Here is an 18,340-nt window from a genome sequence, read left to right as displayed (position 1 = left end):
TATATATATATATACACATTCATAATATATATATACACATTCAGAATATGTAGAAGAGGTCCAGGGCAATTCCGCGCAAAACTGTCACATCCAAATTTAGTTGGCGTTACGGACGTGACAGTTTGGCGTGGTATTGCCCCCGTATCGTTATATAAAGCTCTGTTCTCGCTGTCTAGTTTTCTCCTCTTTGAGCAATTGATGATATGAAAATAACTTATCGTTAATATCCATCTGATTGTTTCTCGTCGCGTCTCCTCTCCTCGCTCGTTTCAAGCTATCAGTGAATCTCTTCCCCATAGTAGGCTACTTTACTCACTTTACTCACTCGACTTTATCAGAATTCACAGATTTCACTGGCTGAGTAGCAGCAAGCGAAATGATGGTTCCTGAAGCTCCTGAAGTAAATGCTGTTATCCTAACCAACGAAACATTTAGCGCAGCTTTGAAATCTTACGTGAAAATCTAAATTAGGCTATTATGGTCCGGGTCCGGATAGGATCACGTCAGGGTCCGGACTCGGACCGCGGTCTGCCATTTGGTGACCCCTGCTTTAAACCAATGAGAATTACATCTGTCATTCCCTTTAACTGCAATCAGCGCAACTTCAAACAGTGCATCAGTATTTTAATAGTCAGCGGCGCATTTGAAGAAATCTGCTTGCACTCAAGACCGTATGGAACAGTTGGTTTACTAAAACCTAGCAGAGTATAGGCTACACTCATCTATTATTTGAGCTCATAGGCAATGTGAAACTAACTTCACCGTGGTGCCACAGTCAACGACAAAACAGTTATACACAGTTAATTACTTTCACTATTGACTGACAATGGGTTACCATCGAAAACATAGCCTGAAAAAAAGCCAGACTTACCCCAATAACGTTTCAGTGTCTGAATAAAAAACCTAAGGACATTTATCCTGCAGATGAGTTGCTGATAACACCTAGTGACACTGTGTCTTCAGCTTCATATGCGCCTTTTGCTATAGACCAGGTTTTTCTTGGTCAGTGGCGTAATGCTTTTTAGATGGTGTCACATCCACGCTATCCCAGCCCTCTGTTCCAGCTCCAGTCCCTGCAGCTACTCCAGTCCGGCTTCCTGCCCAACCAGCATATGCAGATCCAATCCCTTCATCCTCCCCAGAATTTTCATTAATTTCCCGCCTTGTTCAGTGCCCACCTGTTTCCAATCCTAATTAAGTTCCTATTTAAACCCTGGACTCTCAGTGTGTGTTGTCGATTATTATTTGTGGATTCAGCGTGAAGCTCTGTGAAAAGAAATTACCTTTTGTCGTGTTTGCCCACTGTGGCCTTTTGTTTTGTTTAAGTAAAGTAACGCCTTGAGTGTCTGCATCCTAATAACCTCGTTTCAAGTCCTTGTTTGTGATAGATGGTGCAAGATAGCGATTTTTAGATCATGCGCCAGACCACCCCTTATGTCGTTAATTGCCACAACCCTGGGCTCAAGGCTTTATAAAAGTGAAGTGCATAACACAAAACTCAAGTCTAAGATAGGAATAAACGTTGGTTAGTATAATAATCCGCTTTGCACCAGGTTTTGCACCGCAAAAATAGGGCCCTAAAAGTCAAAAGATGCACAAAGCATATAATTCAATATCGGCTACCTGCATCAAGGGTTAGCAAACGCAGACAGGGCATGTTATCTGGTCTGCATGAACAAAATACATTCACATGCTATTGAAATCCATGTTTGCGTGTTTGTGTGTGGTGTGTGGTGTGTGTGTGTGTGTGTGTGTGTGTGACTCTCTCTGGTTCTTAAACCCACAGGAAGCGCTGCTGTAAATCCACTGAGAAGTGCACTGAGTTTAAGGACAGAAACCTCAGCTGTAATGAACTGTGGAAGGGATCTTCCTCACGTCTCCAAACTGATGAAGAGATGGCAGCAGAAGAGCGAGCTGCAGCAGTCCAACACAACCAGCAGAAACACAAGAAGAAAAAGAAGAAATGTGTTTTAATGTGATCTGTCCTCCAAGGACTGAGAGTATTGGATTCAGAACTTTAGATTTGTATGTCCCAGCACTGAGGGTATTGGATTCAGAACTTTAGATTTGTATGTCCCAGCACTGAGAGTGTTGGATTCAGAACTTTAGATTTGTATGTCCCAGCACTGAGAGTATTGGATTCAGAACTTTAGATTTGTATGTCCCAGCACTGAGAGTATTGGATTCAGAACTTTAGATTTGTATGTCCCAGCACTGAGCGTGTTGGATTCAGAACTTTAGATTTGTATGTCCCAGCACTGAGAGTGTTGGATTCAGAACTTTAGATTTGTATGTTTATGATTAGTTTATGTCCTGATTTTCCTGTTGTGTGCTCTTCCACATATAAAACTGTTTATGTTATAATGTTCCTGTGCTGTCCCTGTGTGTTTAGAGATAAGAGGGAATGTTCTGATGCTGCAGTGCTTTTTTGTTCTGCATGGGTGTGTTTAGAGATAAGAGGGAATGTTCTGGTCCTGCAGTGCTTTATTGTTCTGTGTGGGTATATCCCCTGCGTCAGTAACTATCTCCTCTGGGTCACCAGTTTGGCCCTCTCCTACCTCTCCTCCTGTCTTCATTCATCTGAGGTATCAAATGACCATCAGCACTAGCAGAAATCAGCAGCAATCAGCCGTGACAGGACAAGGCTCCATACTGAGCTGAAGCCTCACATGCTTTTCATTTCTACTATCAGTGTGCATTTGGGGCTCTGTGTGCTGACTCCCCTGAGGGTCGTCCACGGGAGAGAGCCCCAGGCGTCTGGCCATCGTCTGCTCTCAGCTGATCCCCAGGCGTCTGGCCATCGTCTGGGCCGAGTCAGAGGCCTTCTGCGTCGTGTCTGTGCCTTGTACTGTTTGGTGTATTTTAGAGTGATCAAATGTGTTTTGAACAAGTGCAAGAAAAATACATACTAATACATTAATAATCATTAAATAATTAAACTGTATGGGAGGTCAGTGAGTTGAGCAAAGACATACTAGCAGTACAAAATTGTAGGCAAGTGTGGGGTCAACAAGAAGTCCCCAGACAGAGGAACCATTCCCTCATGGCAGGATGAGATGAGCTCAAGCTAGGCGGCCACACAGCCTGCTCAAAGAGAAAGGGACCCCCCAGTAAAAATGAAAACAGAAATAAATATCGCAGATCGAGAAAGAGGAACAAGGGCGAGGAGCCCCCCCCCCCTAATTAATTATTTACCAAGAATAAATGATCTATCGATTAAGAATAATACATTGTTTAACTTCCTATGGAATATGCATTTTTTGTAATTTCCCCCCCGAAATTGCACTTTGCATACTTCAGAGGGCACTGTTCCCACCTCTTTCAGCCTGCCATCCAGGTCACAGCTGTGCTGTACCTGAGGAATGGACATTGAAGTGTATGGAGCCTGACACCGGAGGGCTGGGAGCAGGGGTTGCTTGGGTGTTTACTGGCACTGATTGAGGACTGAATGGGCTTGACCTCTGTAGAAAGCTGAGACCCTGTAGTTTCTTAGGAAACAATCAGAATAGCTGTGTGAAGTACTGGCACAGACTTACAGAGGCTAGAATATTGTTTTTTCTTTCAGCCGGATAACAAACATCTCTGAACTGACCGGATTTCAGCCCTCTAGGTCACTTGATATGTTTTAGAAACACAACTGAGCCCTGGCACCAGGTCTTGTGACGCTGTGTGCAGAAGTAGATTGACAGATTAGTACTTTAGACCATTTATTTGCCAAGGTATGCTCATGCATTTAGTACAATGCCCTCCCTATAGGACTTTTGGTTACCCAAAATGCATACTGACAATAAAAACCTTATTGTGTGGCAACCTCTTGGTGTAGATTAATCATACCAAGCATAATCCTGGTTTCAAATGAAAGGTAACACTCTGAAGTTTCTTGTATGTCTTTATGTTTGCTTTTCCTTTGTTGGTTGAATATTGAATAAAATATAAATATAATATTGAATAAAACAACAAGAATATTACATTTCTATGGATTCCTGTGAATATTTCAATACCCGATATTCAGCATCTACTTATTGCTAATACACACTGCAGCTAGAAAGTAGGGAAGCACCAAAGGGGGAGGAGGGCATTTTGGATTAAATTTAATTGAGACATAGTAAGATTAATCTGACAATGTAAATCACTATACATATTGTACATGAAAAAGGTTCTCATGTATGGATTTACAATGTTGAGGGGGGTAGGTGTGTCGTGGAAGGCACACTGTTTGATTAATACCCAATAAATGTGCAATGGTGCTTAGACCTTGTTGAGCACTATTAATACATACACATATTAGTGTGTATTAGGTGGAATATAATAACGTCCTTCTACGAAATCAAGATACTAACTCTGTTGCAGTAATGTTGATGATGGAAATGTGTTGCTTGTAATAGCTCTGTTCCTCCACTAGTTAGAGCCCTGCAGATTAAAGTTACATCACATTTCCCTGCACTGAGATGTCAGTTGATGATTTAGGCAAATAACACCCTCAACACTAACTCTGAATCAACTGCCTGATACTCGTTAGTATTCCTCCTTGGCAAATAACACCCTCAACACTAACTCTGAATCAACTGATACTGATACTCATTAGTATTCCTCCTTGGCAAATAACACCCTCAACACTAACTCTGAATCAACTGATACTGATACTCGTTAGTATTCCTCCTTGGCAAATAACACCCTCAACACTAACTCTGAATCAACTGCCTGATACTCGTTAGTATTCCTCCTTGTCTCTCTGCTTGACAAACTACACGTGACTTCATGGTTTGAGGAGCAACACGTGAAGCTCAATGCTGATACAGACAGATACACTACCTGCTATACGTTTTGGACCAGGAACACTTGGACACCAAGACAGATACACTATCTGCTATACGCTTTGGACCAGGAACACTTGGACACCAAGACAGATACACTATCTGCTATACGCTTTGGACCAGGAACACTTGGACACCAAGACAGATACACTACCTGCTATACGTTTTGGACCAGGAACACTTGGACACCAAGACAGATACACTACCTGCTATACGTTTTGGACCAGGAACACTTGGACACCAAGACAGATACACTACCTGCTATACGCTTTGGACCAGGAACACTTGGACACCAAGTTAAACAGAAGGTTGAGACAGAGAGATGGAGATGAGCCTGTGCTTTTGCACATGCTATTTTTAAAGCCATACCATGTAACACAAGTCTTACTGTGAATATGCTGTAACTCTACAGTCACTCAGTCTGAGAAATGTGAAATCACACATCTGTCCATCTCCAAGATACAATTTGCATCATCACGCAACATTATAGAATAACTAGATGTACCGCATAGCGGTACAAAATATGACCGCCGCTCAGTCCTGTACATCCGTTCCGCGAAAATAAATCACACTTCAATTTGTCTCCATATTTTACTCCATCCCCCACTCTTGAAACTTTTGTGTATGCTTGTTTGGCATGCCTGAGTGTGTGTGTGCGGCTGCACAGAAAGTACCCTACTGGTGCTGAAAAGGTGAATAGATTGTAGAATAGCCAAAGAAGATGTAGAATTGTTATAAAACCTTTAAAATCTCTAAACAATCACAAGTAGGGCAGTTCATCACAGTTCATCCATTGCAACTGGATTGATGAAAGGTCACTTACACCTGTAGGCTACATTGTATTTGGGAAAAGCAAAAGGTATCAGCATAATGTTATTTATTTATTTATTTTTTATGTATTTTTAAACAAAAACATCTCTGTCAGTTCCATGCCGTTTTCAACAGCTATCAAAAACAAAGGTCATTTTTGGATGGATGGATTTTTTGTGAATGTTTCTTCTTCTACATAAGATTTTAGTCATCTTTAGTTCATGTAATACTTTATTGTCAATGCACAAATTAAGTAACAGTAGTCTGAAACGTTATTGTTAATGCACAAATTAAGTAACAGTAGCCTAGTCTGAAACGAAATGCTGTTTTACATCTAACCAGTGGTGCAAATAACTGACATGTCCAAATGGGCCTTGATGAAATGCGTCGCTAGACTGTTCATACACATTTTAACGGGCCAAAGTTGAAGAGCTTTTGTCCGTTATTGTTAGTGCAAATATAGGCTGATTCATGTTCCCTTGCATTGTTTAACTGAGGTCCATGGCTAGTCTGGCTTTCATCGGACCAAGCTCAATCTTTTAAGAAATCAAAAAATAAATAGCGGGCAGATCAGGCTGGGTTCACCCAGCCTAGTCCATAGGCACCCGATATTGTTTAATTTTCCGATTGAGATATACACGCTCTGGCTATTCTAAATGCAAAAATGCATCAGGGAGTTATGACAAAACGGTAACTAACAAACTAGATCCTAATAGAAAGCTGTTAGCTTCCCTAAGCTACAGGTAGGATTATAAGGTAGGCCTATTGACAACATAAATTGTCAATAGGCTATGCTGGCGACACAAATAAAATCTCCTTTGGAAACCAATGGCTTACGCCTTACAGTATCAAGCGGACTTAAACTGTCATATCGTGGCGAAAAGTTGTAATAACATTCACGCAGCTCCATGAGTCAAGGAAAGCGCGAATGAAGTAGCCACTTCTAAATGGGACCCACTACACAGTAGCTTAAGGTGTTTTGCTAAAGCAGCCATAATGAAATGAAGGTGTCATTGTTTGGATACTTCACACACACGTGCTTTTTAATTTCACAGACTACAACTACCAAGCTGTAATCAAAGCACATCGATTCCCATCTCACACCCTGCACGCACTTAAAACAAAATAAACAGGCGTCTCAGTCTCACGCATGTATAGGCAAAACTGTATCAGACCGGTGTAACGTTGGTAAATCTTCCATTGCACAGAATGATTTTGTAGCACGTGCAATAAATGACAGTCGAAAGATACAAACAGTGCTGCTATACATTTGCTTGGTATAACCGCATTTATAGTTTTCTACAAATGCAATAAATCAAATGCCTCCATCACTCAACCAACGCTAACGGTAACATTACCTAGGTCCTTATTGATATTACAAGATTAACTTACCTGCAGTAAAAACCAAGCATGTCCGATAAACATCCTCAGATTTATTTCGGCTTCAAGAAGAAATGGGAATTACACTTCATGTGAACATCGTCCTATCCTTATTAGATGTTCGCTGCGGTAAATTACAGTCCTTGTATGAAGCGTCCATTGTTTTTTCCAACCCACTTTTAACTTCCAACTAAATTACGTCTCACTGCAACGATGCGCCATCTAGTGGACAAACGACTACTTCTCGCCAATACTGAAAATGCAGCCATGATGATGATGATGAATATTTATTTTGGCTTTCTTTTAATCCTACTGATTTTCATTTTTTACCGGGGGGGGGGCAAATCACAAATGAGTGATTATGAGCCAGGTTGATGTGGGCCCTTGAGACCAACATACCATAAAAGATTCACAGAGAACTGTGTCTGCCCTACCCTCCTTTCGGGGGGTCCAGTCCAGCGGGGGGGCTGCAGATGAAAACGAAAAATGACGGTTCCATGCTATCCATGTGGGGGTACATGCCCACCAAGTTTTGTGTACCCTGGTCTTTCAGTGTCCCGGGAATCCTTGTTGGTGTACGTCACTAAATGTACACATAAATTATTTTATTGTAAGGCCCCCCATGAACGAAAGTACACAAAACTTGGCATGCTTTCAGAGGGTGTCATAATGATCCTACACTTTTAATTTCGTGCAGTTTTGACCTTGTCAGCCAGAGATATTGAGATGAAAACACCTAATTTTTTGCTTTTTAATTTTTAACTAGGTGGCGCTATACATGAAATAAGTGGTAATGGGATGGGTTGACATGCCCCCTTAAGACCAACATACAAAAAAAAGGTGGACCTCCTAGGCCCTACGGTTCTCGAGATATTCACAGAAAACTGTCTCCGGCCACCTACAGGCCAGTTGGTGTATAGTAACATAAATTAATTTATTGTGTGGCCCCCCATGAACGGAATTCCACAAAACTTGGCGTGCATACAGAGGGTGTCATAATGATCCTACACTTCCAATTTCGTGCAGTTTTGACTATGTTAGGTCACAGGTACCTTCAATTACACCACCTCATTTTTACTTTTTTGTGTTTAACTAGGTGGCGCTATACATGAAATGAGTGGTTATGGAATGGGTTGACATGGCCCCTTGAGATCAACATACAAAAATAAAATGGTCCTCCTAAACCCTACGGTTTTCGAGATATTCACAGAAAACTGTGTCTGCCCTACCCTCCTTTCGGGGGGTCCAATTCAGCGGGGGGGCTACAGATCAAATCGAAAAACGATGGTTCCATGCTATCCATGTGGGGTTACATGTCCACCAAGTTTCGTGTACCCCGGTCTTTCAGTGTCCCGGGAATCATTGACGGAAATTTGGGCATGCGAAAAAGAAAAAAAAAAAAGATCTGACTAAACCTATATGACCGCCGCTTCGCTGCGCGGCGGTCATAATTAAATAAAACTATTTAAAAGTTTGACATTTGAAATCATTTTGAAAGAATTTTGAAGAATCTCAACTCAATTAGTTTCACTTATATACATATAGAGCTCCACATTCATACTCCAACCTATATAATGTACAACTCAGCTTGTTGTGATTGGTTGTCTGTGTCGCAACAAATAAAGCAAAAACTATTTCCACCTTTATTCCTGTGTACCCTCATTCACATAATGTGTGGACAAATAACGAATGTGTATGGGAATGTCCAGGGGGTCAGTGTTGTAGTCTACGTGATACGCAGGACTACGCAGTATACCCACTTAAAAAGCATCACCATCTCAGTATACCCACTTAAAAAGCATCACCATCTCAGTATACCCACTTAAAATAGGCAAGGATACGTATTAACATTTGGGGTTGATCACATTATACCCACTACTATCTAGCTAACTAGTCTACAGCACTGCCGGTAGTATCTAGTGTCCCACTCCACCCTTGCTCATGAGCACTACAACAGCACCTACAACAGCACCCGCAAGAGAGAAAGCAACTCCAGAGGCACCGACGAAGGTGATTACACCTGCAAGAAAACCTAAAGCAGCCCCTATAACAGCCCCTGAAAGAGCGAACGGAAGCATCTTGTCAATTAATAATGTTAATATAGTGACGCTAGAATCGGCATGGCGGGGTTTCCTGAGCACACACGCAAGGGGGAACAGAGCCCCTGCAAGAGCACCCAGAAGAGCTGCTGCTTTTATAACAGTGGCGCCACCTAGAGCAGCCGCCGTGTGTGCAAGGGCTCCAAAAACAGCTCCTGCAAGAGCACGCACAGGAGCCCCCGCACCTACAAGAGAAGCTCCTAGAAACACAAGAGCTGCTGCACCCGCAAAAACACACACAGCATCGGCACCGTCGACTAAAACTGCAAAAGCACCTAACAGAACACCAGAGAGAGCACCCAGAAGAGCAAATCCAAGACCGAAGAAAATGAACACCGGAGTAAAGCCTATCGTTGCAATGAAAACAAAAAGAGCACTGAAAAGGGCACCCAGAAGAGCAAGAAAAAAGACAACAACTACAACAGCAAGTGGACTCAGTCCCAAACTGAACTCGTGTGGAGAGAGCGAGAGTCCAACTACTCCTCCGATAACCGCTCCTGCTATTGTCCTGTTATCGTCCTTCATTACGGCAAAAATGCTTAACCACTTTTTCACAATCTGTTGACAAGATGTTGCGGCTGCAGTTCTTTGCTCGGTCTTCTCTTCTGGACTTGTTTCAAAGTTTCTCCCCCCAAGTTAAAGGTGTCCTCTGCAGAGTCTGCGGAGCAGTTTGAATTCCGAGCTTTTGGTTTGGATTGCAGGCCTTCATCAAAGTTTTATCTTCTGCTGCTAAGCAACACAATGTGGGGTCAGGACGACTCTGTGGGCACAGAAAGACAACACAATGTGTCAAAATGTCATTGCGGAACAGCCACTTCCAAGTCCGTGTTCTTATCCTAACTCCAGATAGGAGAGCTGTACTGCAGAAATGTCATAAGCCACCAAAGTCCGACATAAACATTGCCAACTTTAGGATGACCCATACCTATGATACCAGCCGAGCCAGTTTACTCATATTTGACATTTTCCGATGCCAGAAATCTCGGTAGAACTCAACGAACGTAATTGTAACTTCTATGCTATCTCAATGTATCGCTATAGATGTACTGCTCAACCGGAAGTTCGGTTACAAAATGGGAAAAATGGCGCCCCCCATGTTGTGGTGCAGATTAAGGTATATAGATTGAAAATACAACCCCAAATCAGAAAAAGTTGGGATGTTGTGTAAAATGTGAATGAAAACAGAATGTGATAATATACAAGTCGTGTAAACCCATAATTACAGTAGCAGCAAAAAGGACGAAGACAACATATCAAATGTTGAAAACTAAAATTGTGACTATTTCATGGAAAATATATGATTTTTCATTTTCTATTTTATGCCAGCAACATGTTTCAAAAAAAGTTGGGACAGGCAATGTTTACCACATGGAAATGTTTGAGAATTAAATGTTGTCCTATTCCTGCAAGATATAGGACTTCATTTGCTCAACAGCATGGGGTATTCTTGATCATGTTTTTCATTCCATTATGTGCCTACAGTAATTTGACAGGTCTAGACTGCAGACAGGCCATTTCTGTCAGGATTCTGAAGATAGGACCTAAGCGCAAGACTCCTCCAGGCAGAATTACAGACACACACACTTTATTGTTAACTACAAACTTACAGACTTACAAACATCTAAGACTTCGACAGGACAAGACAGAGAGACAATTCGACAAAGAACAGGGGCCGTATTCACAAAGCCTTTTATCTTACCACTAGGAGTACTCCTAAATCGCACTAAAAGATTTTAGCTAGGAGTTTTCTCTTAAAAGTTATTCACAAAGCCTTTCAGACCTACTCTTAGTAAGGAAAAATGACAACTCCTAAACTAAGAGTGAGTCTTCGTTGCTATGGATGACGTCATTACTCATGCACGAGCTTGACTGAAGTGACCACCTTGATTGGCTGATGATTGTAACGCGGGAATGATTCCAAACCATGGAGGTTGTGGTCAAAAATATCCAGGCAACACTCAGGTGTGAGGAACCACTGCAGGTTTATTCATGATACCGGGAGCAGGTCACTAGCAACAGCATGTTGCTACTAACACTACTCAAAGTTCTCTAGGGCAAAGCCCCATCTTATACATGTTAATTACATTGGTAATACAAATCACATGAGTACAATGGTCTTTTCCAAAAAATCCTCATACATGCAGAAATACAACAATACATATACACTTCTTGGACATAGCATATGATCCATGCACCATACGCAAGTCATGTGGCTACTCCAAGTAAGTAGATAATTGGTCAATACAATACATATACATCTTTCAGCATTCTCTTGCCATAGTCTAGTTCCTGTCGGGATATTCCTAATATTACTGCCTCAGGCAGAATACCCTTAACTCGTGACAAAGGGGGTCGCATGACCTTTATTAGAAAATCATGACATGGAGGGAGCAAATGACAGACAAAGCAAAATTGATGCACAGTATTGAATGTATAGAAAGCATACAAAGAATATAAGAAAATGAAATGTTAATCACTTCTATGTAATAAATGTAGATTAGTATTCACTTCTAATACATATAAAATTATTAATAATCACTTCTATTTCATAAAAATGTTAGTAATCCAAAATTTTTCCTTCAAGGTATTATACACCTCCCTTACGATGATGAGTGACAGGTGACAGGTCTGAGAATGCGTGCGCTACACAAGTAGTGCGAAGGACGGAAGATGATAAATAACTGAATAAAAAGGCCTAGGGTAAATGAATAAAGAGTAAGGCAAAACAAATAGCCTAGTAGCGTAATGAAACTGCAGTAGGCTATCTTTGCAACATTATTAAATTAATCTGTCACCATATGCCTACGTTTGCAAAGAGGAGAACATTTTAATTTGATTCACAAGGAAACGTTACATTTAATTTACATGTTGACAATGAGTAGTTTTGGTTGTTGTTGGTGGCGTTATAGCATCCCTTTTATGCCTACAATGCAAAATTGTTCCCTCGCGATTGGAAGCTCCTGTTGCCGCATACCCATTTCAAAACATCGCAACGTGAAATGCCACAAAAAGCTGTTTGTGAATAGGTCTTAGTGAGTTAGGAGTCCTCTCGACTTCTTTTAAGCTGTCCCACACGTAGGTACGGAGCCCCGGATATGTCTTTGGGAAAAAAAATAATAAGTTGTGGCCACGAAATAGCAATTCGTTCCCACAAAATAATAAGTTGTGGCCACAAAATAGCAATTCGTTCCCACAAAGTACTAATTTGTGGCCACGAAATATTAATTCGTTCCCACGAAATAGTAATTCGTTCCCACGAAATAGGTAATTTGTGGCCACGAAATATTAATTAGTTCCCACGAAATAGTAATTTGTGGCCACGAAATATGTATTATCTAACGTGCACTGGACAGCTGGGTGAGCAAATCGAGCGCCAGTAGATGCCTGTTGTGTCTTTTCTCATCACTCCCCATCAGCTCTCAATTCTCTGGTTTGCAGTAGGGTACAACCAGGATGATTGAAACGGGGGACGAATGAAACATTCTTCGTTTCTAGAAAGCATCGTTTGCTAACTTGCGTAGCAACCTTGGTAGTTCGCTGCATCGTTCTTGGATTTGGTGTTTCTAGAAAGGGTAGTTCGAACTCTCAATCGCAAACAAGGACGCAAAGTTTGGTCGTTTGAACTACTGCCCCTAGGCAGTCGCACTTGTGTCGTTCCTTGGTAGTTCCTGTTGGTGTCCGGAGCGCCTAACCAAAAATCACAACCGCCTAACCAAAATTTGCGAAGTGGATGTTTATTTCGTGACTCAATGATTAATCTATCCTGTAGCTTCATTTTGATTAAGACACTGCTCCCCTACTTGGCTCATTCTTGCTATTTATGTTAATTAAAGTATTGCCTTGCTTTTAGTATTATAATCTTCACAGTCCCTAATAACAGCAGTGTTAAATGGTGTAGTGGCTAAAGCAGATGACTTATTATCCCAACATTGTAGGTTCGATTTTCTTATGATGTGAGATTGTCCTCTTGCTTCTCGCTACCTGCAGATGAACTAGTGTGACACGTAGATTCAATTGTTTTTGACTGATGTATACCTACCTATTGTACTCTCGATGTAGAGTAACTATATACATAAATATGTATGGTCAAAACCTATTGTTGTGTCTCGTAGGCCTACTCAGAGATAAAAAAAAGAGCTAGGATGCGAACTCCGGCCGAGCGCGCAGTGCACCTACACGCTGCCGTTAAGCCACGAGACAGTTGATAACCTATGGGATACCCAGATATTTGTCCAGGCTATATATTTTTTCCAACACAGATATTTAACACAAATAATGACTCATATTGGTCTGCTTAAGTTAACTGTTTTATATGCTTGCAATAGGTTTAGGTTTTGGCTGATGGCAATGACAATACCAGCATTAATCACTCGGTTTAGATTAGAAACATGTCGACATAGGCCGTGACAGAACATTTCTAGGGGGTGGGGTATTACACGTTTCCACTGTTTCCACCAATGATATGTATCGCTGCATCATCAACAACGTTGTTGGAACTATGGTGTTCGAACGTCGGAGGTAGCGAATTGCGACACAGGTACGATGCTTTCTGGAAACAGGTGTAACAGTGTCGTTGTTTGGTCACAAGTTGCGTCGTACCATGGTGGTAACTTTTCTAGAAACGACCCCCAGGTTTTCTCCGAGTGCAACGATGATAGACAGACATCATTTGGACAAAACTTAGAGCATATACCTCCGTTGCTCAGCCAAATGCCTTCCTGTTACGTCCTGTTATCACGGAGTTACAGGCGATAAACGATTTCTGATGGTCACAAGTTTACTTCATTAGCGGTTTATTTTTTTTTTTATTATTAAAGAGTGTTTTTCATTTAAAGGTTTGACTTCATGCTTATTCAGTAGAGCATTTAGTGCTCTCCCCAATCCCAGACGTTCACATTGCATGTTTGTTTGTAATGGATGCAAAACAGCCTATAATGCTAAATTTCTATGAGGGGACGACTGAAACACCTATTTGTCCCGACCAGGCAGTAAACCCCATTTATTCTAAGTCAATGCACACATATCTGTGTTTATACTATATTTTATGCAGGTGAGACATGGAAAAGCAGTTTTAGAAAGATTTCATTAATATTTCGTGGCCACAAATTAGTACTTTGTGGGAACGAATTGCTATTTTGTGGCCACAACTTATTTTGTGGGAACAAATTGCTATTTCGTGGCCACAACTTATTTTTTTTTTTCCCTATGACATATCCGGGGCTCCGTACGTAGGTGCTACTTTTAGGTCTAAAATGCTTCGTGAATTACTTTTAGTGAAAAAAATTAGGAGTCCTAAAGTTAGGAGTGACACGCCCATTATTTTTAGGAGTTGCTCCTAAATTCGCCACTTAGGAGCTACTTTTAGCCTTAAAATTCTTTGTGAATACGGCCCCAGAGAAACAGGGGGTAGAAATACACAGACTAATTAACAGGGGCCGTATTCACAATTTCTTTTTTGACTTCTTAAAAGATTGAGCTCAGACTAACCATGGACCTCATAGTTGCAAAATGCAAGGGAACATGAATCAGCCTATTATTTGCACAAACAATAACGGACAGTAGCTCTTCAACTTGGCCCATTAAGATGTGTATGAATAGTCTAGCAAAGCATTTAATGAATGCCCTTTTGGACATGTCAGTTATTTGCTCCACTGGGTAAAACTGCATTTTGTTTTAGACTACTGGTATTTAATTTGTGCATAGACAATAAAGCTGAATATCATATGAACTAGATGACTAAACTTATGCATATGTAGAAGAAGAAACATTCACAAAAATCCATGACATGACCTCTCTTCTTGATAGCTGTTGAAAACTGCATGGAACTGACAGGGATTGTTTTGTTTAATAATAAATAAATAAATACATTATGCTGCTACCTTCTGCTTTTCCCAAATACAATGTAGCCTACAGGTGTACCTCAGTCCAGTTGCAATGGATGGACTGTGATAAACTGCCCTACTTGTGATTGTTTAGATATTTTAAAGTGCTAGAAATCTATTCACCTTTGCAGCGCCAGTAGGCTACTTTGTGTGCGGCCCGCAAACACACATTCCAAACAAGCATACACAAAAGTTTCAAGAGTGGGGGATGGAGTAGAAGATGGAGACAAATTCATTAATATGATTTATTTTCGCGGAATGGATGTACAGGACTGAGCGGCGGTCATATTTTGTACCGCTATGCGGTACATCTAGTTGTCTGGCACTTTTCCAAATAGCTGTTGTTAAGCCACTTCTCAAGAAGAATGACCTGGATGCCTAGCCTAGAAATCTAGACGCACCCTAGCGGCAGCAAATTACATTTGCAAATTACATTTGCTGCCAGGGCTAGTCTAGTAACTCTCCGTTGCATTGTGAGCTCGAAAAATTAAACTTCTATCAGGCCAATCAAATCGTGTATAGAGTCGTTAGGCGGGCTTAACATAATGATTGATGGCAGAGTTGCAACGGTTTGGCTTGAATTCCCTGCTGCTTGAAAACAAAGAAGATAATGTTGCTGTTGGTGAACAGTGTGACACGAGTTAAGCTTTTATTAAGTTGGCAAAAGTTTGAACTAGCTCCGCTGGTGGGAAACGCATGGGACTCATAGCGCTGTCCTGTTGCGTGCAGAGGAAATTTGAAAGACAACCGATTATCCCGCCCCTTGGACTGAGCACTGCGAACGGTGAGTGCCCAGACCCTACATTTTAATGTGGGTCTGACTTGCAAGGCTACTGGATGCCTCCATGCTAAACAATTACAGGCCCATATCCAATCTACCTTTTATTGGCCAAATGATTGTGACAGTCTTTAATCAACTAACCACCTTCCTAACATCAAATGGGTATTTTGATTACTTTCAGTCAGGTCTTCGGACAAATCACAGACTGAAACAGCTCTTATTAAGGTTTTCGATATACGCCTCAATACAGATTCAGGTAAAACATCAGTCCCATACTGATATAGTGATACTAGACCTTAGTGCAGCATTTGACACTGTTGATCTCAATATTTAACTTCACAGACTAGAACACTGGGTTGGATTTACAGGCATAGTTATCAACTGGCTTAAATCATCTCCAAAAAAGGAGCTTCTGGCCCCAGCTGTGGCGCAACTGGCTGGGGCACCTGCACTGTACGCCGGCGACCCGGGTTCGATTCCCGCCCCGTGGTCCTTTCCGGATCCCACCCCTGCTCTCTCTCCTATTTGCTTCCTGTCACTCTCCACTTTCACTATCATTTAAGGCATAAAAAGGCCAAAAAATATATACTTTAAAAAAACAAAACAAAAAAAAGGAGCTTCTTAGGTTTACACAGAGTGAAGAATGCCCCTAAATCTTTACTTCTAAGAGACTCTGCCTCTCTGGAATGGAATGCTCTTTTTCATACCCATTCATGTTGCCAGTTGCCCCAATTAGTTGTGAAACATTCCTCTGGTTTTCTTTATCATTACACAACTTTTCCAGCATTTTGTTACCCCCGTCCCAACTTAATTATTTGAAATGTGTTTCTGGTATCAAATTCTAAATGAATATAAATGAACAATATTTTCAATATTTGATATGTTGTATGTGTCCTTTTGGCAATTAAATATGAGTTACAAGATTTGCAAATTATTACATTCTGTTTTTATTTGCATGTTACACAATGTCCCAATTTTTTTCTGATTTGCGGTTGTAAGTATTTGAAGTGTGCAAGTAGGCGGTTTGCGACACAGTCACTGTCGGGCATTTTGAACTCACCTGTCTCTTGTTTGGCTTTTTCTGTTAATGATCTGCTCAGCTGGATGGTGTACTTGGACTTGACCCTTGCCTGCCTCTGGGTAATTCTGTTGTTTGCTATTTAGTGTCCTCTGGTGCTGTGGCCGAGGGCCTGATTTCTTTTTATGATTATTTTTTAACCGTGTGACGGGACATTCCTCCTTGGATTGAAGCCTTCCGTTGTCCTGTAATAATAACGCTTTATGAACTGATTTTGCATTTGGGTCTGGACTAAAACCTGATATTTTGAATTTTCAGTTTTGCTAAAGTTATATTTGGAACAATTTCTTCAGATCCTGCTCTAAAACTTCAATTCTCCTGATTAATCTGTCTCTGTTTTAGTATTTTCTTGATTTATTCAAAGAAGTCTACTGACCTGTTAATGTGTTTCTTTTATATCTTGTCTTAGCTCTCTCACAGGTAGCGTGACCAAAGCGCAGCACAGCTTGTGGATAAACGGCAGTAAGACGAAGGTAGAGTAGACGAAGGTAGAGTAGCAGCAGGAAGCGGTAGCTTGCCGTTATCTTTTACTGCCTGGAGCTAAAGCTGCTCTGAGCATGCTCAGTCTACAAAGGCCACACCCAGCAACTTGCACAATTCTGAAATCACATGATCAGAGAAATGTGTCAAACCGCAGCGGCCATCTGCTAGAGTTTCCATCTTTTAACTAATTAACTTGATAATTTGACCGGGTATGTTGTGACTAAGGCTGATGGATAAAGATTCACATGTGCTGCAATTATATTGATTGTTTCTGTTAATTTGAGATAAGAGTTAGGCAGCTTTTCAATTTAGACCTATGAAGGAAATATAAACACAAAAACAGTACACTGTACTGAACACTGTACACTGAAAACAACCCAGTTGGTTGGTGGTTTTCAACCCAGCCGCTGAGTAAAATGGGGTCCAACCCAGCAAATTGGGTTACTAGATAACCCAACAACTGGGTTGAAATTTAACCAATGTGTTGGGTTATGTTGACACAGCTGTTTAGTTAAAGTTATGTAATGTTTGGGTTATGTAACCAAATCCCAAAAAATCTACTGGTTGATTTTTAAAATACTCTGCTTGTACAAACTTTAATAACTCAAAGTTTGTATTTACTTACTTGAAAGTCACACCGGTAACACTTTATAATAACTACACACAATTCATCATTTATTAAGCCTTTGTTACTTATTAGTTACAGTTTTTTACAATTGTTTACACACGTTTTCAAAACTCTGTGTCTATTTTTCAAAACTCCACACACAAAACCCACAACTGCTCACACAAAATGCAAAATGCCCCAAATCTCCAGAAAAATGACACACAACATTCAAAATGTCAAAAACACATGTTTAAAGCAAACATTCGCTTCACATTACAAACACTTTTGTCATAATATGACATTTTGGATACATCATGTACACACTGTTGCTCAAAACCTAAAGCTCTTCTGTCTTAGGCTTTCTATATGTATTTCCATACAAGAGTGAAAGTTACAGTATCAACAA

At 40.8% G+C, this 18,340-nt stretch overlaps 2 protein-coding genes and 1 long non-coding RNA gene across 6 annotated transcripts in view; 2 read left to right on the top strand and 1 right to left on the bottom strand.

Moving 5' to 3' along the window:
* Nucleotides 1-2,349, top strand: part of LOC121700218 (NACHT, LRR and PYD domains-containing protein 1 homolog) — a 44,394-nt gene extending 42,045 nt beyond the window's left edge. For all 4 annotated transcript variants that reach the window (XM_042083043.1, XM_042083044.1, XM_042083045.1 and 1 more), the window contains one exon: nt 1,787-2,349. In XM_042083043.1, the coding sequence (XP_041938977.1) occupies nt 1,787-1,979 (193 nt within the window). In that variant the 3' untranslated portion in view covers nt 1,980-2,349. The remainder of the gene's footprint in view (nt 1-1,786) is intronic.
* Nucleotides 1-18,340, top strand: part of LOC121700216 — a 1,725,899-nt gene that overhangs the window by 836,672 nt on the left and 870,887 nt on the right.
* Nucleotides 8,458-17,478, bottom strand: LOC121700315. The gene is made up of 3 exons (XR_006027178.1): nt 17,221-17,478; nt 16,827-17,029; nt 8,458-9,863 (listed from the first exon to the last, which is right to left on the bottom strand). It is a non-coding gene; the product is annotated as an uncharacterized LOC121700315 (long non-coding RNA).

Source organism: Alosa sapidissima, chromosome 24, assembly GCF_018492685.1.
Source record: "Alosa sapidissima isolate fAloSap1 chromosome 24, fAloSap1.pri, whole genome shotgun sequence".
NCBI lineage: Eukaryota > Metazoa > Chordata > Actinopteri > Clupeiformes > Clupeidae > Alosa > Alosa sapidissima.
This window is presented reverse-complemented; position numbering and strand designations above follow the sequence as displayed.